General features: G+C 47.6%; 1 protein-coding gene across 1 annotated transcript in view; it reads right to left on the bottom strand.

The window, feature by feature from the left end:
- Positions 1-19,164, bottom strand: part of COL27A1 (collagen type XXVII alpha 1 chain) — a 163,260-nt gene that overhangs the window by 142,795 nt on the left and 1,301 nt on the right. Inside the window, exons 2-3 of the mRNA XM_074608623.1 lie at positions 10,452-10,522; positions 4,158-5,599 (exon numbers count right to left, since the gene is read on the bottom strand). Coding sequence (XP_074464724.1) covers positions 4,158-5,599; positions 10,452-10,522 — 1,513 coding nt within the window. The remainder of the gene's footprint in view (positions 1-4,157; positions 5,600-10,451; positions 10,523-19,164) is intronic.

Genomic DNA, 19,164 nt, shown 5'->3' with positions numbered 1-19,164 from the left:
ATGTTCCCTCCCTCCCTCCCCACTCCTCTTGCGTTACTCAGTGCTTCCCCTTAGTGAACTCAGCCTGTTCCTCTGCACGTTCAGCACCAGGTATGGTCTTCTTGCTCTGAAAATAACCCTCAAGTGCTAGTTGAAACAGTCAATATGGGGCTTTTAAGAGTCAATATGAGGCTTTTTGCTTGCAGGGGCCAAAAAACTCTGGAATTACAGCCTTATTATATAGATGGGGAAAGGTCCAACTTGGGGTACACTGTCTACAACCCAGCTAGGTGCCAGGGCAATGGGCTTGCTGCAGTGTTACCACCTAACACAGAGCGTGCACACGGCAGCAGGCAGTGCCGATGGGCCGGGGCGAGGGCTGCAGCTCCCTAAATCTCCCCGTTAAACTTCCTGCTTGTATAGACAAGCAAATGATACCCCAACCCCATCCACCAAAGGATTCAAAACACCTATAGCATCCCAGCCTTGCAAGGCCTTGGCACACTGGCAAAAAGATACTATTTTTCATAATTTTTTTTTCTTTTGTGGATGTCCAAGCTACTTGCAGGCATGTGCTGGGGTCAGGCTGCTCTGGAAGCTGAGCGCCGTCCCGCTTGGCCGGGCGCGGGGAGGGGAGATGTGGAGCAAGGCTGGGCAGAGGTGCTGCGGCGGCGCGGGGATGATTCAGAGCGACCTTCGCCAGCTGCTGAGTCAGGGCTGCGTTACTGACTTAGCATGATGTTTGGGTGTTCTCTTAGCTCTTCCCCCCGCTTCCGAAAGAAATTCAGAGCAGAGATCCCAAATGCTTGTGGTTATTAATGGTTCCCAAGAATTTTTTCTTTTTTAAGAACGTATTATCCTCCCTCCCCTAGCCGCCCAGCAAACCCAACATTCCTGAAGAATTAATGCTCTGCCATGAGTTGCGTGTGGGACGTAGCGTCTCCGTTTCCTGTTGCGCAGCACCATGGTGGTCTTTCAGGGCAGATTAATCCACAGAGGGTGCTGCCTTCTACTGCTAGGTGAACAGATCCGATCCTTCCAGCCCCTTGCTTGCACGCCTTTACCCAGGCAGACACCTACCTCAAGTGTGGGGATGGGGCCCTTCTGCACAGCTAAGATGATACCGCAATTATTTTGGTAGCATTCCAAAGCCAGAACTGCAGAGACCACAGTGCCTGAGTCATCACTGCCTCGCAGCCTGGCTGTCAATCCCACCCTGATTTGGGGATGATCAAGGTGAAAGGCAGGCTCTTCTCTTTAAGTGGCAAACGGGCCAGGCAGGGTGCTACTGGCTGCCAGCCTGCTTCTGCCCATACATCATTGCTATGGTGGCCCCAATCCTTGCTGAAAAGGTAGAAGGTGGTTTCCCATACACGATTCTCTGCCCAGAGTGAGTCTTCTTGAAGAGACCTTGTATCAGGTGACACAACTAGGAAAACTAATTAATCACAGAACGGTTCGGGTTGGAAGGGACCCTAAGGATCATCTATTTCCAACCCCCCTGCCACGGGCAGGGACACCTCCCACTGGACGAGGTTGCTCAAAGCCTCATCCAGCCTGGCCTTGAACGCTTCCAGGCATGGAGCATTCAACAAACGCCCTGGACAACCTGTTCCACTGCCTCACCACCCTCACAGTAAAGAATTTCTTCCTAATATCCAATCTGAATCTCCCCTCTTTCAGTTTGAAACCATTACCCCTTGTCCTATCATTACACTCCCTGATCCAGAGTCCCTCCCCATCTTTCCTGTAGGCCCCCTTTAGGGACTGGAAGGCTGCTATAAGGTCTCCCCAGAGCCTTCTCTTCTCCAGGCTGAACAACGCCAACTCTCTCAGCCTGTCCTCACAGCAGAGGGGCTCCAGCCCTCGGATCATCTCTGTGTCCCTCTGCTGGATGCATTCCAACAGGTCCATGTCCTTCTTGTGCTGAGGACTCCAGAGCTGCGCGCAGTACTCATCTTATCCTTCCACCCGTGGGCCAGACTCCGTGTACGACATTCCCAGCCCAGAACCTGCCCTGTGCAGGGAAAGCCGGGCTGCGATATCGCGCAGCAGAGCAGGAAGGGCTGCACTGAGCTCATCAGAAACGGCTGCCCAACAACACGAGGACGGCGCCAGGTAATTACTCAAGCATGGAGCATTTATCAGCACTTGTTCTCAAACACGCTCGGCTGGCCATAGAAGTGCTACATTAATTTCTCAACATGTCATCCCCATTCCAGTCTTTTCTCCTTTTTCTCTTCCCATGTCAGAGCCATCCAAGGAAGTATGGTACAGAGATCTCCCCGTGAGTCACAGGAGCTATCGAGCACCACACAGCAGCCAGCTCCAGCCAAGCCATAACCTCTCCCTCCCAAAGTGCTGGCTTTGTTTCCAGCAGTCAAAGAGGATAAGGCCAGACAGAGCCTCAAAATGTTCTCCTTTCCCTCGATTCAGGACTCCAGTTGTTCTCAGACAGGATGGAAAAATCATGCCATCTCTTCTCTCAGCCCTCCACAGCATGAATCTGTTTCTTTGCTATGATTCACAAGCTGAGAGGGATTTTCCACTCCAGTTCAATAATAAGCTCTTTACATTGCAGGGGGAAGCGGGGGCTTGGAACGTGGTCCCCCTTCATGGCACTTACAGGGCAAGAAGGTGGAAAAGGTCAGGATTTCACTGGGCTCAGAGCAGCTCACTCAGATTTACCCCATACAGGTAAGTAGTTTTTGAAGAGAAGTTCACAATTGCTGAATTTCTCCGCTTGGAAATCTGCCTGAAATGACTCTCCATGAAACACAAGAAGACTGCCCAAAGATTAAAATCGCTGAAGCTCATTCTGTCTACTCAGGGATTTAGCAAAACATCTCCAGGTACTAAGACAACAACAGGTATGTGTGCCTGCGAGGTGAGGCAGGAGCGCGGGGCCGCCCTGCATCCCCCTGCCTGCGGCAGCATCTTCACCTCTCCCAGAGGGGGGAACCTCTGAACAGAACGCAGCTCGCAGAGACCGCCCACCCAAATGACATGGAGAGAAATCACCACCCTGCTTTGAAAGGGGACAGGCAGGAAATGCAAACGTTGAAGGTAATCCCCCATTGGAGGTTTGGCGATACACCACCACTTCACTTTAGGTGTTACTTGCAACAACGAGCAGCACATCTGCAGACACAAGTGCTGTTGATTGTGTTCCTTCAGCAAGTCTCAATATTTCCATTGTAAACCTTTCTTTCACTACTTTAAGGAGTCAGCTGTAAAAATTTGCTTTAGGCGGGAAGTTGGCAACCAAAGAATCTGTCTGGGAGAAACTTCTTTTACATGTATAACCCCTCTCTCGTATACACAATATAGCAAAGGGTTTGGGTTGGAACACCAAATCCTCCTAAAGTTGGCCAGTTAAAAGATTCTGTTTGCATTCTTGCATTTGGAGAAGAAAAAAAAAAATAGCAGCTAGCAGATAATTAGCGTGGCCTGACTGCTTTTAGAATTACAAAAAGTGTGTATACTTTTATGGTGGCCAAGATATACACCCTGAGAGTGGTTATTGTGTATGGAATGCAGTAGTTAAATTTATAAAGGAAACTCTTTGCACGTTTTAAGTGCGGTCTGTGAGAAATAAAAAAAAATAATATTAACTTATACCATAAAAATAGAGGAGGGTTTGTTTAAAGAAACAGAAATCCTGAAGCAATCTCTGTACTTGCATTTGTTGAAACAGAGCATTTCTCTAGAAATGTGAATTTCAGGTACAAACCAAATCAATAACCGGCGTTAAGAAATAGTTAATTTGTGGCATGGTTTTGAGGCCCCTTTGGAAGGTGACTGGCAGTTCTGCCGTCTTGGCCCTGAGTAAAACCAGGGGTGTGGGACAGAGCCCCAATCTGGCCATCAACATTTTAACCAGCAACTTGTAAGAAGGAAGGTGGGATTTATTGTTTTTTTTCTTCTCTTTTCTTAATCTAACATTAAGCAGCAACTTTAATCACAAACTTTTAAGGGGCATCCACCATCACAGGGCACTCAAGTTTCCACCGAGACATGCGCTAAAGTTGCAATCATCAGAAATGTAATAGCACTTGGCTGCTATTTCAAGTTGTCACACTCCACTAAGCTTTATAAAAACGCTTGTAGATTATGGTCTGCCAACTGGTTAGCTGAGCTGTGACTGGGAATAATTAGCATTAAGAGCTTCAACTTACCTGAGGTCCTCTCTCTCCTTTCATGCCTGGATATCCCAGTAAAAATGGAAACGGAGTGGGTCCGAGGGGATCAAAAATTTGATAGCCATCAGTCGCAGCTGGGGTTGTGAGGTTGAAGGCCTGCGTCCTGGCTCTGGAGACGGGACGGGCAGACCCCAGGGGCGGTTTGGTGTACACCAGAGGGACATTACTGGGATCCACTTTCCTGGTGAGGGACGGCACGTGCTTCTTTGGAACGGGCCCATTGCTTGGGTTCCGTGGGGTTTGCTTTAGGGTGACAAGGTGAACATTGCTGGTTGTATTATCAGTCATCCTCCTCATTGGCTTTACAGTACTGGGTGCTTTGGAGGGCTCAATAGTCAGTTTTTGGTTGAACCTCTTTTTGGTCTCTTGCTTGGACTCCTTCCTGCTGGCTGTGTCAGGGCTCTGGCTTGTTGGTGAGGCCTTTTTGGCAGTGGGAAGGGGATTTTTCTCCACACGTGTAGTGGGAGTGGGCCAAGACACCCTGAGGGTTGTCACCATCCCCCGAGGGAGAGAACGGGTGGGTGGCTGTGTTTCAGTACTTGATGGAACAGGAGATGGGGCCACTGTGACCTTTGTGGCTTTGGTTGTCAGTCTTGGCAGCGATGGTGGGGATGATACCAATGAGACGGTTGTTACACCTGAACCCCGGGTCTTGAGGGGTGCAGTGACCCTGCCAAACTCCAAGGCTGGGGCAGCAGTGGTCAGGTTTTTCAGACCCTGCAGCGAGGGCTCCATATGTTGTGGGGTACTTGGGGAGGCACTGGGATCCCTGGGCAGGAGGGGGATGAGGGGAGGCAGGTTCGGCCGGTAGGTATCTGCTTGCCTGCACTGTTTTTTCAGGTATTTACAGTAATGATGAGCTGCCTTGGCGGAAGGATAAATATCGAACTGGCAGATGGCTCCTTCAAACTGCACGGAGTGCTGGTTCATCTTCCCGAAGAGGAAAGATCCATGTGGATCCAATGTCTCGTCCTTTTTAAAATGCAAATCCGCATGTACTCTGCGCTTCCCACAAGAAGTAAATAAAGTGACTGTCTGGCCACGGATATCGATGGCCATATTGTGCCACTGGCCATCATGGACATTGTAATCAAAATATACAGAGCGCTTGTGGCCCACATACACTATGATCTTCCCAGGCACAAACTGGACCCCCAGCTGCAGTTTTTTCTTTTTGCTCTTGACAGCAAAGAGAAAGGCATTGTTGATGCGGTGGGAGCAGAGGCTCAGCACTAGGAGCAGGTCAGTGCTGGAGCCTGCGGGGAGGATGGTGCTGACCGGTGCTTCGACACGTGCTCGCTGAGTGAAGATGACCCCTGATTTGAAAGGGATGACCCCTTGAGGAACTGTACGCGATGAGGACCATCCGCTCGATGGCCTTCTCCCCGACAGGCCCAATCTTTGAAGAACATCCACATCTGAAAGGAGAACACAAAGAAAGTGTGAGGCATCAGGCAACCCAAGGGCTGGATGGGTGTGGGGAGTCAAGTCAGTCCATGAAAAAGGGCAAAAGGTTACAGGAAACCCCAACCATCCTCTCACACACGTATGTTCAAATAATCAGAATGGAGAGCACATAGCTCTTCTGCACATAGTGTGAGGAGCAAGAGCATGCTCAACTTGGTCACCAGCAATTGCCAAAACGCATCAGCTCCATGGTGCATCTGGCTAGCTATTCTGTCCCACCACGGACCAGCTCCAGATGTTCTGGAGGGAGCTGACCTCACTACAAGGAAATTTCCCACTGAGCACCAATAGTCCACTTCACTGGGATTTAATTCTGAGTACTGACCACACAGCTGGAAAGGAATTTGAACAACAGACTGAGCTGGGATTGCAAAATTTTATATCCCCAGAAGGCAAGGAAGAGAACTTTCAAAGGGAGCAAAAGTCTTGTATCTGTCTCTCTCCAAATTAGTAAGAAGCAGCTTTTGATCTTTGAGACTCTGGAGAGTTTAGGGAAGCAAAGGTGCCTCCAGCATGAAAAAAATTGCACGTAGATTTTACTGAACCGCTTAAGGTTCTCAACTTCAGTACTTTTTTCCCAGCAGATCATCTTCCAGCCTTAAATTATTTTAATAAGTTGGAGGAACCAGATTTGGTTTGTCAAGAGCTGAGAAACTTGTTGTGGCTGCCACTGAGCAACACAGGTAGGACTCGCCTCCAGCATTTGTCACCCTGGAGCTGGGTGCCTTGTTCAAGAGGGATTGCTGTCTGGAGGCACCTATCTTTATCCACTGACTCTGGGAGAAGCCTGCAATGGACAGACAAACAGAATCCTCTGGTTTCTGGCCCCAAGGTCTAACGGGAGTCACACACAGCTCGGAGTCCAAGGCAGATTAGCAGGCGAGAGCAACACAAACTGGAGCCAGCTGGCGGCAGTCTCAGCTGAACTACTTAACTGGGGAAGATGCTGAGGTCCACGCGAGAAGAGCTGCAAAGGTGAATGTGCCTAGACCTGAAAAAGAGGCTCGTGTGCCCCAAAACTTCATTCCTTTATTCCAGACCAAACATTAGGGCTAATAAAAGATGTTAACTACATGACATAGACAGATAAAGGTAAGGCTATAACGATTACCGGGACACTACTGCTGCTGAAAATGAGCTGGGATAACTGTATTTCCTTCCCTTTTCCCTGCCCAGATGCAATCCCTGTTACTCGATGACCAGCTAACTCTCGTGTATTTAAGTGCTCTTTGGGGAAGCTAGCCTGGGCTGTATAAGCCAAAGGCTGATCTCGCAAGGTAAGAATTTACAATTGCAAATGCAGCCGTGCCAATCATGGCTGCACGTCAGCTAACATCATGGGATTGCAGCTTTCCTAGATTAAAAGGGGAAGTAAATCAAAGGTTGTCCAAAGAAAAAAAACAAGCTCCTTTTCTAAAGGGGCCTTGGAATTTGGCCACTTTGACCCTTAACTATCAAATATTCCACACAATACCAATATTTGGAGAACTGGCACTTAAAAGAGATCCCCAGTGTTGGCCAGAAAGGTTGTAGACTCGAGCCAGTCTGAGGACTGTAATGTTACTGGCCAGGAAGGGAGGAGGATAACGAGAAAAACTCTGTTCCTTGACTTTGGCAAAAACCTTGGCCATTTTTGTATGTAAGAACAAGTCAATCAATATTTACTTTGTCTGAGCTCAGCTTTATTCCCACCTCCCTCTTTTAAGGCAGCTTGGCTCATTTTCTAGCGGAGTCTACCTTGGAGAAGATGCGTCAGATGTGACAAGGAATGGAAATTTTCCCACTCTATGCAAAGGGGAAAATTCACTGCACAGCTTGCGCAAGTGTTAATAATACTACTTCTCCCATACTAGGAAAGCCTTGGTCCCCCACTATTTTTCTGCCATATTGCCCAACGGGGCTGACCCTCAGCAGAGCAAAGGTAGGGCCTTCCTCTCTCTGCACTGAATAGAGGAATCACAGCAGTATCTTCACGCTGGATAATCTCCAGAGCCCATGAAATAGTAAAGGCCAAAACCTGGCTCTCACGAAGTCAAGCGGGACCCTTGCCACAGACTTCAAAGGCATGAGGATTTAGCCCTAAGAAAATAAATTTACTACTTAAATTAGGAGCTAGACTCCAGCTTCCAATTTCTATGTGTATTTTTAGGTTCTCTCCCAGAGACAGGCAGTGGTGTGTCTCTACTAGGGCAGAGATGCCTTACACAGCTATTCATTTGGTGGCTGCTCTGCAAAGACGTAAGGATGTTTCCCTGCTCAGAGGACGCCGCTGCTGTTTGCAAGACCAGTCCAACTGCCTTGTTAGCAACTGCACCTAACAGTGCTTAAGAAAAAGGAAAAAAAAGCACAACCCAACCACTCCTTTCCCTCAAAACCCACTAAGGTAGAGCCAAACTCTAGATGCCTACGCAAAACCTGATTAAAACAGACCTCATGCAGGACACGTATGTGGATTTTCCAGCACCAGGTCCAGGCACACAGCTCAGGACTCCTGTGCACCCAGCCTGGCTGCCTCTCCATCCCATGCCGACTGCCCTGGGCTGGTGGGGCACATCCCCTGGGATGACGGGATGTCATCAACTAACGTAAAATGCAAGGTAATTTTGTCTTCCCTTAAGTAGCTCCAAGTTTAGCAAAGCATTTTTTCCCCTTCAAATTTTTTCCTCTGTAGATTTTTCCATCAAAACACATTATTTAAAAAACGCTTCACTTAGAGCTGCCTGCTCCCAGGTGCCTTGAAGCTAGTTGCAACATTCCTGTAAAAACATTTGAGCAACTGGGAAAAACTTCTAGCAGGCTCTGTACATGAGGTGAGATGCACAGAGAATTCCTGAACAATCACATGGTCACCTCAAAGAGGGGATAAAATGTTTTATTGCTCTCCTTCCCATCTCTTTCTTCCCTTCCCGCTGTCCCCATGCAAAAAAGCTTTATAAGAAAAAGAAGCCAAAGCCAGGAGAGAAATAACTTGCAGCTTGCTAGATTCCAGCAGCTGAGATGGGATGTCCACAGCTAAATTTGGGTTGAATAAACACTACATTTCCAAAAGTTACTGCCCAGACCCTTAGTCAGTGCACATCAGATGAACTCACTAACCTCATGGTCTTTTGGATTTTTAACAGTTATGGAAAAATCATCCTCTGCGTTCCTTGATTTTCCAGAGTGCAGGAAGACCACTAAGCCTCATAGTAATAACTGCAGTGTTTTCAAAAGCCCACGGCATTGTCTTAATTTCATCCTCGCACAGAATCTATGAACAAGCTCTTATTTGCTTTTATAAATCTCGTGTTTGAAAATCCCGAGTGATAATACAGTCTCAGGTCACCAATGTTTCCTTGCAGTCTTTGCTTCCTTGGAAGTTTTTACTTTCTGGTATTCAAAAGAGCAGCCCATGTCCGATTGTGCGGAAAGCAAGCAAGATTTTTTTAAATTCCTTTATCACAGAGAAAGGATCTCAAAGGGAAGTTATCTACCACACTTAGGTAATGCAGGAAGAGCAAAGTGAAAGAGTTTCCTTTAGATTGATGGTAACAATCAAAAGACACGGCACCATCCCGTAATCATCATGGGAGTAAAAAGATGGATAGAGATGAAACTAAATGGCATATTAAAATCTACTTGAAAAAAAGAGACGCCAAGACACAGTATTTGTTCTGCCTCTTTATGAGCTGACATAAAACTTGCTCTGAAAACTGCTTGACTAAGTAATTCAGCCAGATGTTCACCTCTTTTGCATTGAAGCAGAATTTGGAAAATATTACATTTTTGAAAATTGCTGATGGCAGGGGTGTATTTTTTTTTCCCCCTGTAAAAAGTGCTTCATGAGTTGGCTTACAGCTGAGCATTGACCAACTTTCTATTTTTTCTTCATGTTTTGGAGACTAAGAGGAGAGCCCTGGAGCCTGCTAGTCCACTTATTGTTGTCTACTGATTGCAGAGGAAGCTGTTCAGTTCCAGCATATACCCGTGTAAAGCTTCCATGTGGAAAAGGTGTTGCTGTTTTAAGAGGAGACGGCTCCTTTACAAACAGATGTTGCAGAGATGCTCAGCTCCCACTATCAACTGTAAAAGATGAAGTTATTTTCATTTCTGTTGACTCTGAAGCTTTCTATCTCCTCTCGCGGAGGCACTGATTATTGTATCCCAACCTTTTGCCCTGTCCCCAGCAGCACGGGGGAGGAGATGCCTGTAGAAGGGGTGAAGGTGTATGATCCTCCCCACAGAATACTCCCCTATAGAATACTTCCCCTACAGCACAGGGACCGAGCCAGACACCGTCATTCTACTATCAGCCACCTCTGTAGGATTTTTCTTCCTTAAATTTGCTTTTACTTTCAGAACTTGCATCATTTCTGTATGCACAGCATCCTACGTGCCTGCAGAGGCACGACTGGGTTGCATTCAAGTCAAGGAAAAAACCCATCTGCCAGAGACGCTTAATTCCTTAATGCCCCAGCCTCAAGCGGCAATTTCGAAAAGCAGTTCAGTCCTCACAAGTGCAGGTAGATGCCAGTGACATTTTAGACACAAAGTGCTTCATTCCCGCTAGTTCCACCAGCCAGACAGGCACTTCTGAAAGTCCTATGGGGCATGTAATCACCTGTTAAAAAATGGTTCTTTTGCCAGCTGTTAACTGCGTCATCTATATCAGCAGTACCACAACGATCAGGAATAAATGCATTTAATTCTGTGCATTAGGCTCGGACATTATTAAATAATGGTCCTAAGCTGATATGAAGGCACTTGGTTTTAACTTTGTTTGAAAGAGGAGAGAAAAAAAAAAAAAAAAGAAGTGCAATTTACCTTCAGAATTTCCCTGTGTGAATCCCAGGAACCAGGTAAAACATAACAAAGTCCAGAGAAAGCAGAATCCCCTAAAATTGGAAAAAGAAGAAAAAATGATGAGTTTCTACAACATCAGTAATAAAAAAACACTCCCCCCATTAAGGATCTTCTCCTTGATCACAAGTCTAGCAAAGTCAATGGCAGGGTCCACGTGTCTCCAGGAAATGGACAATGGGTGCTCACCAGAACAGCGCTTGCTTCTGACTGAGATTTCATTTTGCTTCTTTAGTCATCTAAGGCCCACTGAATTCAGTGGGAGCTTTTCCCACTGGTCTTAAGGGCTGTTGATCAAGCCTTGAACAAGAACCAGAGCAGTGTTTCGAGATGCAGGGTCATCAGCGGCAGGTCAGCATCCCTTGGCTACTGCTACTCTTTGGCACTCATCCTGTCTAGGACAGAGCATCAGAAACGCAAGAGGATGGAGAAATAATCAAAATTGGAAGGTCAGAAGACATGGCAGGAGTGCATGTGCATGTCTGTGAGGACACGGGTAGAAAATGGGTTGACATATAGTCACTTGCATCTTAGCAAACAAATTTGGAATCCTATTGCTTTACTACATGCTTAAAAATGTTCTGAATATACAAAATCCTTCATGGATCTATTCTTCTTTTTACATCCAGATGCAAAGATGGGGGGTAGCTTCTAACTGCTCAGCACCCTATGCTGTTGCCATTAATGACTTTCTAAAATTTCCTGCTGTACCAAGCTAATGAGAAAGTGTGGGAGCTGCAGACTTCCAAGCACTTCTTGTGTTTGGGTGTTCGTGTTGAGCACAAGGGTGTTCTCGCAGACCCTTTCACGCCTGAGAGAGAACTGGACAAACCTTTCAGTTAGCAAAACCAAGCCTTGAAGTGCCAGCAGAGAGGAAAACTTTTACCAGAAAGGTAGCTGAAGCCCCCCCTTTCCCCTCCAACTTCCTTGATTTGCAGCCAAATAACGAACATAGGAAACTCCTTGGTTAAGCTCACTTAAAACTGTCAGTGGAAAGTTTGAAGATTGAATTCCCTCATCTTCTAGCAATGGTATTTAACAGCTTGATCAGCAAGGGCTGCTGGAGGAATGGAGACAAAAATGTATGCTGCAGAAAGTCCTCAGCCAGAAGAAAGTGGTGTGGGACATCCACAGGTTGTTCTTCATTTCAGCCAAGCCAGTGCAAATGCTGGGATATGCAAAGCAATGCCAAAGTGCAGCTTGCTCCTCTCTTCAGATCTGGCACAGAAAAATCATTTATCAAATGGGATTAGAGGCCACTCTTCTCCTGCCATCAAGTCTCAGCTTTCGCACACAAAAGCGTCCTCTAAGGCAATGTATTATTACCCTGGGCCAGATCCTCACCCAGCACAGGAGACCCTTTCCCACAGCTAAAATGAAGCCACAGTGATTTACACATCAGTGGGGAAACCTGGCCTTGAATGTAAAAATCCATGCAGGAATCCAGCCACTAACTAATATTTTAAGGCTTGAAGGGACAAAATACTGGAACAGCCCCGCATCAGCTGGGAAAAAAATGGGATGGACCACATCATTCTTTGCTGTTTCCATCACCTCGACACTGGGCTACACATTTCAGGAGCTTTGGGGCTGCTTTAGTTTATGTGTGAAGGAACAACAGCTTGAAAGAGCCAAATCACGGTATTCTTTTGCCATGTCCTATATGCTAACCAGGAAACCCTCACTATGCTCAAGAGACCTCCAGCTAGGGAGATGTGGTTGTTTTTTGCCCACTTCATCCCATGGGACACAGCTCTTGGGCTGAAGACAGGGCTGAGTACAAGTAAAGCTGTTGTCGCAGTTCATTCAGGAGAGGTAGGAAAGGAAGCAGAATAGGATGATTCTTCATGGCCACCACTAGCAGAAGTCTTTTTATGACTTAAAAGAGGCTAAAATCCTTCTCACAGAAAGACCTGCGTTTCTGTGCTCACCTCCAAAGGAACAATGGAGTTTTAAGACACGGACACAATTCCACATGCGCATTGAGCAAAGACCTCACTGGGTATCAGTAGCTGCTCGATGAGAGCATGGGAAGGCGAGGAGAAGGAGGTGACCAACATGACACGAACTCCAAGGACAGCAGGATTCCCAAGCGTTAAGAACACCTTTTCTCTGCTGAGGATCGGGTTTGCAGAGCTGTGTACAAACACTAGCGCACACAACGCACCTAACTGAAGTCCAGGTCTTTCTTGAAGGGGTACCTTCACAACCCAAATTTGCTTCCAAAATCCCCGTTGACCAACACAGTGAGGGGGAACAAGCCTTAGGGGAAAGTCCAGCACGTAATTTCATTCCAGTGACACTGACGGGGCTATAAAGGAGACGAATGCGCAGCGTGGGATCCAGCTGGCCTCAGCCCTGCTCCTGGACCCCTCGCACAGCCAATACTGTAAGAGTTGAGAGCGGGGCTGGTGCCAAAACACTGAAGAAAAACACTTTGGCAAAATTTACCAACTTAATGGAAAAAGCAAAAGCAACTTCCAAATGGCAGACCTGTGACTAATGGGGCTGTTAATTATTGCAGGATTTTATAATGCCGGCTCTTTTTCCGTTACAACTCTGCAGTGACAGGATTGCATAAGCAGCTTGAGTAGCAATAGTAAAGGAAGATTTTTCCTTATATAGAGCTATCAAACCCACCTTGCTTTTATCTCGGCTTCTTCCCACAGCCAGTGATTTCCACAGAGGCTCTATCAAGAGGCACCCAGTAAAGGCATTTATTTCTTTTATTGCATGGCCTCTGTGAATACTAGAAAGAGGATCCCACTCTATAGTCACTAGGTGAAGAAGTGCCCCCAAACATCTATGATGTAAGCTCATGTGAACCCTAAAAGTTTTCCAGTGCAAGCTCCCTTTTATAGCAAACTGAAGCTACTGACTACAGCTTAATTTTGCTTCACTGCTTTTGTGAGTTCTTGCAATCAGTCCATGGGAACTAACCAGCATTAAAAGTGCAAGGCAAGAAACAACAGACAGAGAGGGACAGAGAAGTAGAGACCAGCAATGACACTTCTCAGCCTTGGTGGGGATTTTAGCATCTTCCCAGCGAGGACCACATGGACACAGGTAGCAGCCCAAACTAAACATCCTGAGGAGTTCCTACAAAAAGCAACCAGAAGGTCTAGAGCACCACTTCTGCTGGGGCTTCAGGACAGGCAGGAGGTCCCTGCACATGGTGGTAAGCACCAATCTGGAGACCTGATGAAATCACGACTGCTAATTAGCATATATTTGCCAAGCTGTGCCCTGGGTTTTCAGCTTCCTGACTCACTTGCCATCTTCTTACTGAGCGTTGAAAGATCAGACTGCTGAGAGGAGCGAGTTGTGGCTCAAGGGCTAGAGGAGAAGAGTTGTCACCTCTCCAGGTAGCTCATGCTGCGACAGCCCCAGTAAAGTCATGTTCAGAGTGGCAACCTCAAGAGGAAAAGTGAAGGGAAAACCCTGTTGCATATATCAGTTCTCACCTGACACCCACTGGCTTCTGTAACAGAGGAATAAAGCACTCCACTGAACTAAAGACAATACTACGACAACGGCCTCTAGGGTAGGCTTGGTCAGGAATTATCAATAAAAAAAACCCAGTTTGACAAAACTGAAGCAATCTGTAAAATAGCTGTGATCAGCTAATTCTTCACTTCACATTTTCTGAAATTGGTTGGAACAATTTCAGCTTTTCTGAATTAAAAGTTTTGCCCCTGCCTTAAAAAAACAAAAAAGGTCCAAATGGTTTTGACATCTTGTTTGCTTAGATGATGGCTCGAAGCTGAAAAAAATTTTACAAGGGCCCAAAGCAGCATTTAATATTTTTTTTTCTCCATCATTTACAGTGGGGAAATGTCTTTGAAATTGCAAACATTCTTGCAGGGTGGAAAAACGATTCCTCCCCACTCTCTTCTATTCAGGTGCAGTTTTTTTTCTGTCCAAAAGACCAGAAAGCCAGCTGGATGCTGAAAATTGCTTTGCAAGAAGGGCAAATCTACATTTCTAGCTGTAGATCAGACAATAAAAGGAGAAAACGTCTATGTTGCTTAAGATCTTTTGCACATAACAGGAGGTGATACTTTATAAGACTCCCAAGCAGTTTCGACAGTCAAGAGGAAACAAAAATCACAAGCTACATACTGAGGCTTTAAATTCCACCATGGCATCAACTGCGCTCCCAGCTTTTTGGGATAGAAATCTTATTTTGTACTAGTATCATCCTTTGCACAGCAGACTTCTGCTCTCTTTTCCTAGGCTTCTGGAAATTATGGTATTTCCCCTCTCACCCTCAGTTTCTGGGGAGTGCAATGGGAACGTATCATCATGCAGATGTCCCTGCACAGCCCTTAGCTGGACCTTTTCTGTAGCACAAACCAGCCATTGACACCTCCAGCCAAAGGTTTTGTCTGGTATCCGCAGGCACTGTTGTAAAACCCAGCACGCTAAGGGGAGAGTTTCTGAGATGACTGAAATGATATTAATTTTTCATCTCCAATCAGCATCTACATTTTTAAGAAAAAAAAAGAAAGCAGACATGGCCCAGATAGCTACATTCCCATGGCCATTTAAAAATACTGAGAAATCTAAGAGTTATCTAGAAACCGTCAATATTAAATGGGGAAGAATGAAATTCAGTACCCCTCCAAGTTTATAATTTTTAAAAAAGCTACCCAAAATATAATCCAAGTACACAAAATGTCCAGAATCCAACCCACTGCTTCTGGGCAGACATTCATCAAAACAGATTTTCAGATGACACCTAAAAATTCATTGTACGTGCAGCCATAAGAGGAAAGGATGAAGCAGTGGGACGTCAGGGGGACTGCCGGAGCTTTAACAGCACTCTGAGCAGGGTACAAAGCAAAGGGCTTCAAAGATTGTCCCACCATTATTACTGGAGACTCCAATAGCCCAAATGGACGGGAAACTCTCTAGGTCAGACTCCAGCCCATCCTCGGGGTGATCCTGAACAGGAATGTCTCAGATGCTCCACCCTGCCTCAGAGTTTGGAACGTGTGCGCAAACCCAGAAATTCCCAGGGGATTCTGGCGCCATTTCTGCCAAATCTAATCTTAATTCAGGATGAAAATGCCCTTAATGCTGTGCCTCTAGAGGCTTATCTCAGGGTTTTGGCAACTGTGGCCCAGGAAAAGCTGCTGCTTCCTTTGGAGGAGGCCCCTGGTAGTGTAAGGGCGACCCGCGGGGCCCTGATGAAAGGGAGGAATCGTCTTCACAAAAGGGATGGAGCTCAGCTCCTGGTAATGGTACAGCAGTAGGTCTCAATAACTGCAAAGAAGCTTTGCTCTTCCAAAAGCCTGCATATCAGCCAGGCACATGAGGGTCTGGATGCGTAAAGGCCTGGTATTTGCTCCCCCAGCACCTATAGCTCCTCTTACTTTTTCTCTGGGAGGGAAATGCAGATCTGCAGTACACAAAAGGTGGAGATGAAGCACCAGTGTGGCCAAGCCTCCCTCCTGCAGACACCTCGCACCTTGTTCTTTCAAGGGTTTATGCTGATATCTGCAGACAGAGGGCTGATGGGTTTCAAACCCATCCTAATTGGGAACTAGAGCTTGTGTATTCACTGCACAAAGCTGGCCCAGAGCTAACCAGCATCTCTGAGCTCTTGCTGGTGACAGCCTGCTTCCTCACTTGCTAGGTGCAAGACGATGGATGCGGCTGTGATGACTCAGACACCCTCCCAGATACCTCCCAGCAACTTCCTACAATGGGGGATCTTTCCTGACAACCCGTTGCTTGGTCTCCTCTTTGCTCACCAGCCCTGTGTGTCCGGGTTATTGACTTTGCTGCTGTGTGAAGCGACAACACTCACTACTGGCCCTGGCCTTTGTGTTCTCAGTTAGTAACTGGAGCCCTCGACAAACAGAAGTGCTAAGCGTGATCTGTCATCTAACTCCTTTTTTGTCCTTCCAACAAACGCCCTTGCATTCCTTCATTTTGTGAATGGGGTTTGGCAGAGCCGTATAGAATTCCCCATTGTTTCCATTTGCGCTTCAGTAAGTGTCCATCATTTCTACTTATGCCCCCAACAAATTGGCAATGAAAGAGAGAGGGGAAAAAACCCCACGTTCTCTGCGTGTGTCTCTGGTCAGAGATTTCCTACAATCCCTTCACCACAAGACCTGGGCAACGCTTGGTCAGTAATGTAACCTCCATAAACACTGTGTTCAAGCAGGGAAGATTTTATCCCCTCAACCCATTGCAGAAAGGGGATGAAGCTGGAGCTTTCTTAAAAGTACCTGCTCAGAGTGGCACATCGAGGCAGCAGGAGAGGAGGAACCCAGAGACTGGACCTCAGTTTGTAAGCTGCTGGACCTCAGGCTGTGATGCTGCTCTTCCCTCCTGGGACACGGCTCCAAGCGGCTGGATAATTGCCTCCTCTCTACCCCAAGGCACCCAGCACACACGCACCATTTGCCTGCCTGTTGCTCCCATTGCTGAATTTGCCTGGCAGTACCATAATTTGTCCCCAGATCACCTGCCCAGCTTGCACACAATGGTCTTTTCCTCTTAAAACAGGAGCCATGCCTTCCTCCAGCCCTTCCTAGAGGCTGACCCATCTTGGTGCTGCGCCACCATGCACGAGCTTTCTCATTCAGCACATGGGCCAGGCAGCCCCAGAGCAGCGTTACATCAACAACTCAGGGCTGTAACGACAAGCAGGCACCCATCAGAGGCCTCCAGGAGCATCAGACAAGCCTCCTCCATGGCCAGCACGCGGCACTGGGGCTGGAAGGGGCCAAGGTGGCACAACCACAGGTGAACACCACAAGTGCTACGATCTGGACACAAACTCAATGCACAGCTGAATGCAAAACCTTCTTCGGTGGTTTAGTGAGCCTGTGCTCACTAAAAACACATCAACAGAAAGGATGAAGAAGGGCATTTTAAGCTTGCAGAGCCTGTAAAACTTTGTGTTCTTCTGGTTTTACAAGCTTTGGCTGCTCAAGCCAGGACAAGGCCGGCACACTCTGCAACTACTTCTCCTTCCCTGGTGAGCCAGCCCTCCCACTCCCACCCATGGGTCTCCTGCACATCTGGCAGCTTCTCTGCCACCAGCCCTGCTCTGAAGGATGCTGCAGGAGTGCTGGGACAAGCAGGACCCCCAGTGCCATATGGCAACACACCATAAGGTTCCCATTACGAGCTGCCTTCAGGCAGCACAACCCTCACCCACCCCGAGGAAGACTTGGCAGCACATGGGTGGCCTGGCAAGTCCAGGCACAAGCCAGCTCTGGGCTCAGAGGACCCTCTCCAAGGCTAATGGCCTCAACAGGAACATCTAGCTGTGGGACTGGTAGGATGCACAGCACTCAACTCTGCCAAGCAAATCAAAACCCAGCACCAAAAAGCCCATCTGGAGATAATGCGAAGGGTAGCAAGCGACCTCTGCTGAGGAGGGAACGGATCAGCAGCATGCTGGCGAGGTATTTAACCCAGAGGAGATCCTGGGAACAAAAGGCGCACATACTCAGAGTCCACAGAAAAGACCAAACGGCAGATTTCCCATGTCACTGCAACACTCAAACCCCCTGCAGCCATGCACAGTGCTAGCTTAGGACACTGAGACGCAAGGACAGCCATAGACCTCCGGCAAGCAGGCAGCCACGCTGCCTTCTCCTGGGTCCCTGTTTCCTAACCCGGGCCTCAGCAGGGTCTGACTTGCCCTGGGGCTCGAGCAGGATCTCCCTGTCCTCATCTGCAGTGTGATTGTGGTCAACTTCTCCATCCTGCTCAGAAGTTGGTGCTCTGCAAAACGACTGTGCATTGTGCCAAGTATCTCCCCAGCATCAGGGCCCTTCCCCTCGCTGTGACGCAGGGCTGCTCTCCGTCTTTTAAAGAAATCTTTATCTCTCTGTTCCGCTTTCAACTTCTCCATTTTTGACAGACAGCCACCCTCACAGGGTCCCAAGCTGGCATTTTGTTCCAGACCATGCCCAACATGAAAAAGGTGCAACTGGGAGACGCTGCACTTACCAGCATCTCCAGACATGCCACAGCCACGTCTGGGCAAAAAAAAAACCCCAAAACCCAAAAACCAAAAAACCCACAACCAACCCTAAAGCACTGAAATTCAGCCCTTGTGAGTATATAAACACAGAGAAAGCTTCTCAAGGAGAGCTGGTTGCAGCCCCTGGGAGCGGTTCGGGTCTCTCCACATAACTTTCCCCCCAGACACACGCAGGCAGGGAGAGCGTGCGCTGAGCCTACAAAGGAAACTGCACATTCATCCACGTCCAGACTCCAGCGCCGCGCTTGGGGGCGGCTGCCAGGAGCGGGGTGACCCTCGGGGTGAAGGGGAGGTGCCCCCAAATCCCCTCGCCCCCTTTTCCACCCCTTCTCCCCCCCCTCACAGCCCAGCCTGGCAGAAGCAGGGGGATCCTGTACACAACTTTTTCAAACTGCCAGGCAGAAGAATCCCAGTCTTTCCAAGGGAGTGTCGGTAAATCATCATTACATCCGACAACGCAACCAGAGGGATTAACCCTTTGCTAGTCCCCCGGAAAATAATAACAACAACAACGGAATTTAACAATGAAAATAGTAAAAGCCGGCCCCAGCTGTGTGAAAAAGAGGACGGGCAGGGTGTGTGCTGTGATTTTTTGATATGTACATAGAGAGATAGAAAGCAGTATTTGTGCGCGCGTGTGTATGTTGAACACATGAAGAACAT

The sequence above is a fragment of the Larus michahellis genome, chromosome 15, assembly GCF_964199755.1.
Source record: "Larus michahellis chromosome 15, bLarMic1.1, whole genome shotgun sequence".
Lineage (NCBI taxonomy): Eukaryota > Metazoa > Chordata > Aves > Charadriiformes > Laridae > Larus > Larus michahellis.
Note: the sequence above shows the minus strand (reverse complement) of the source record. Positions and strands in the feature narration are given on the sequence as shown.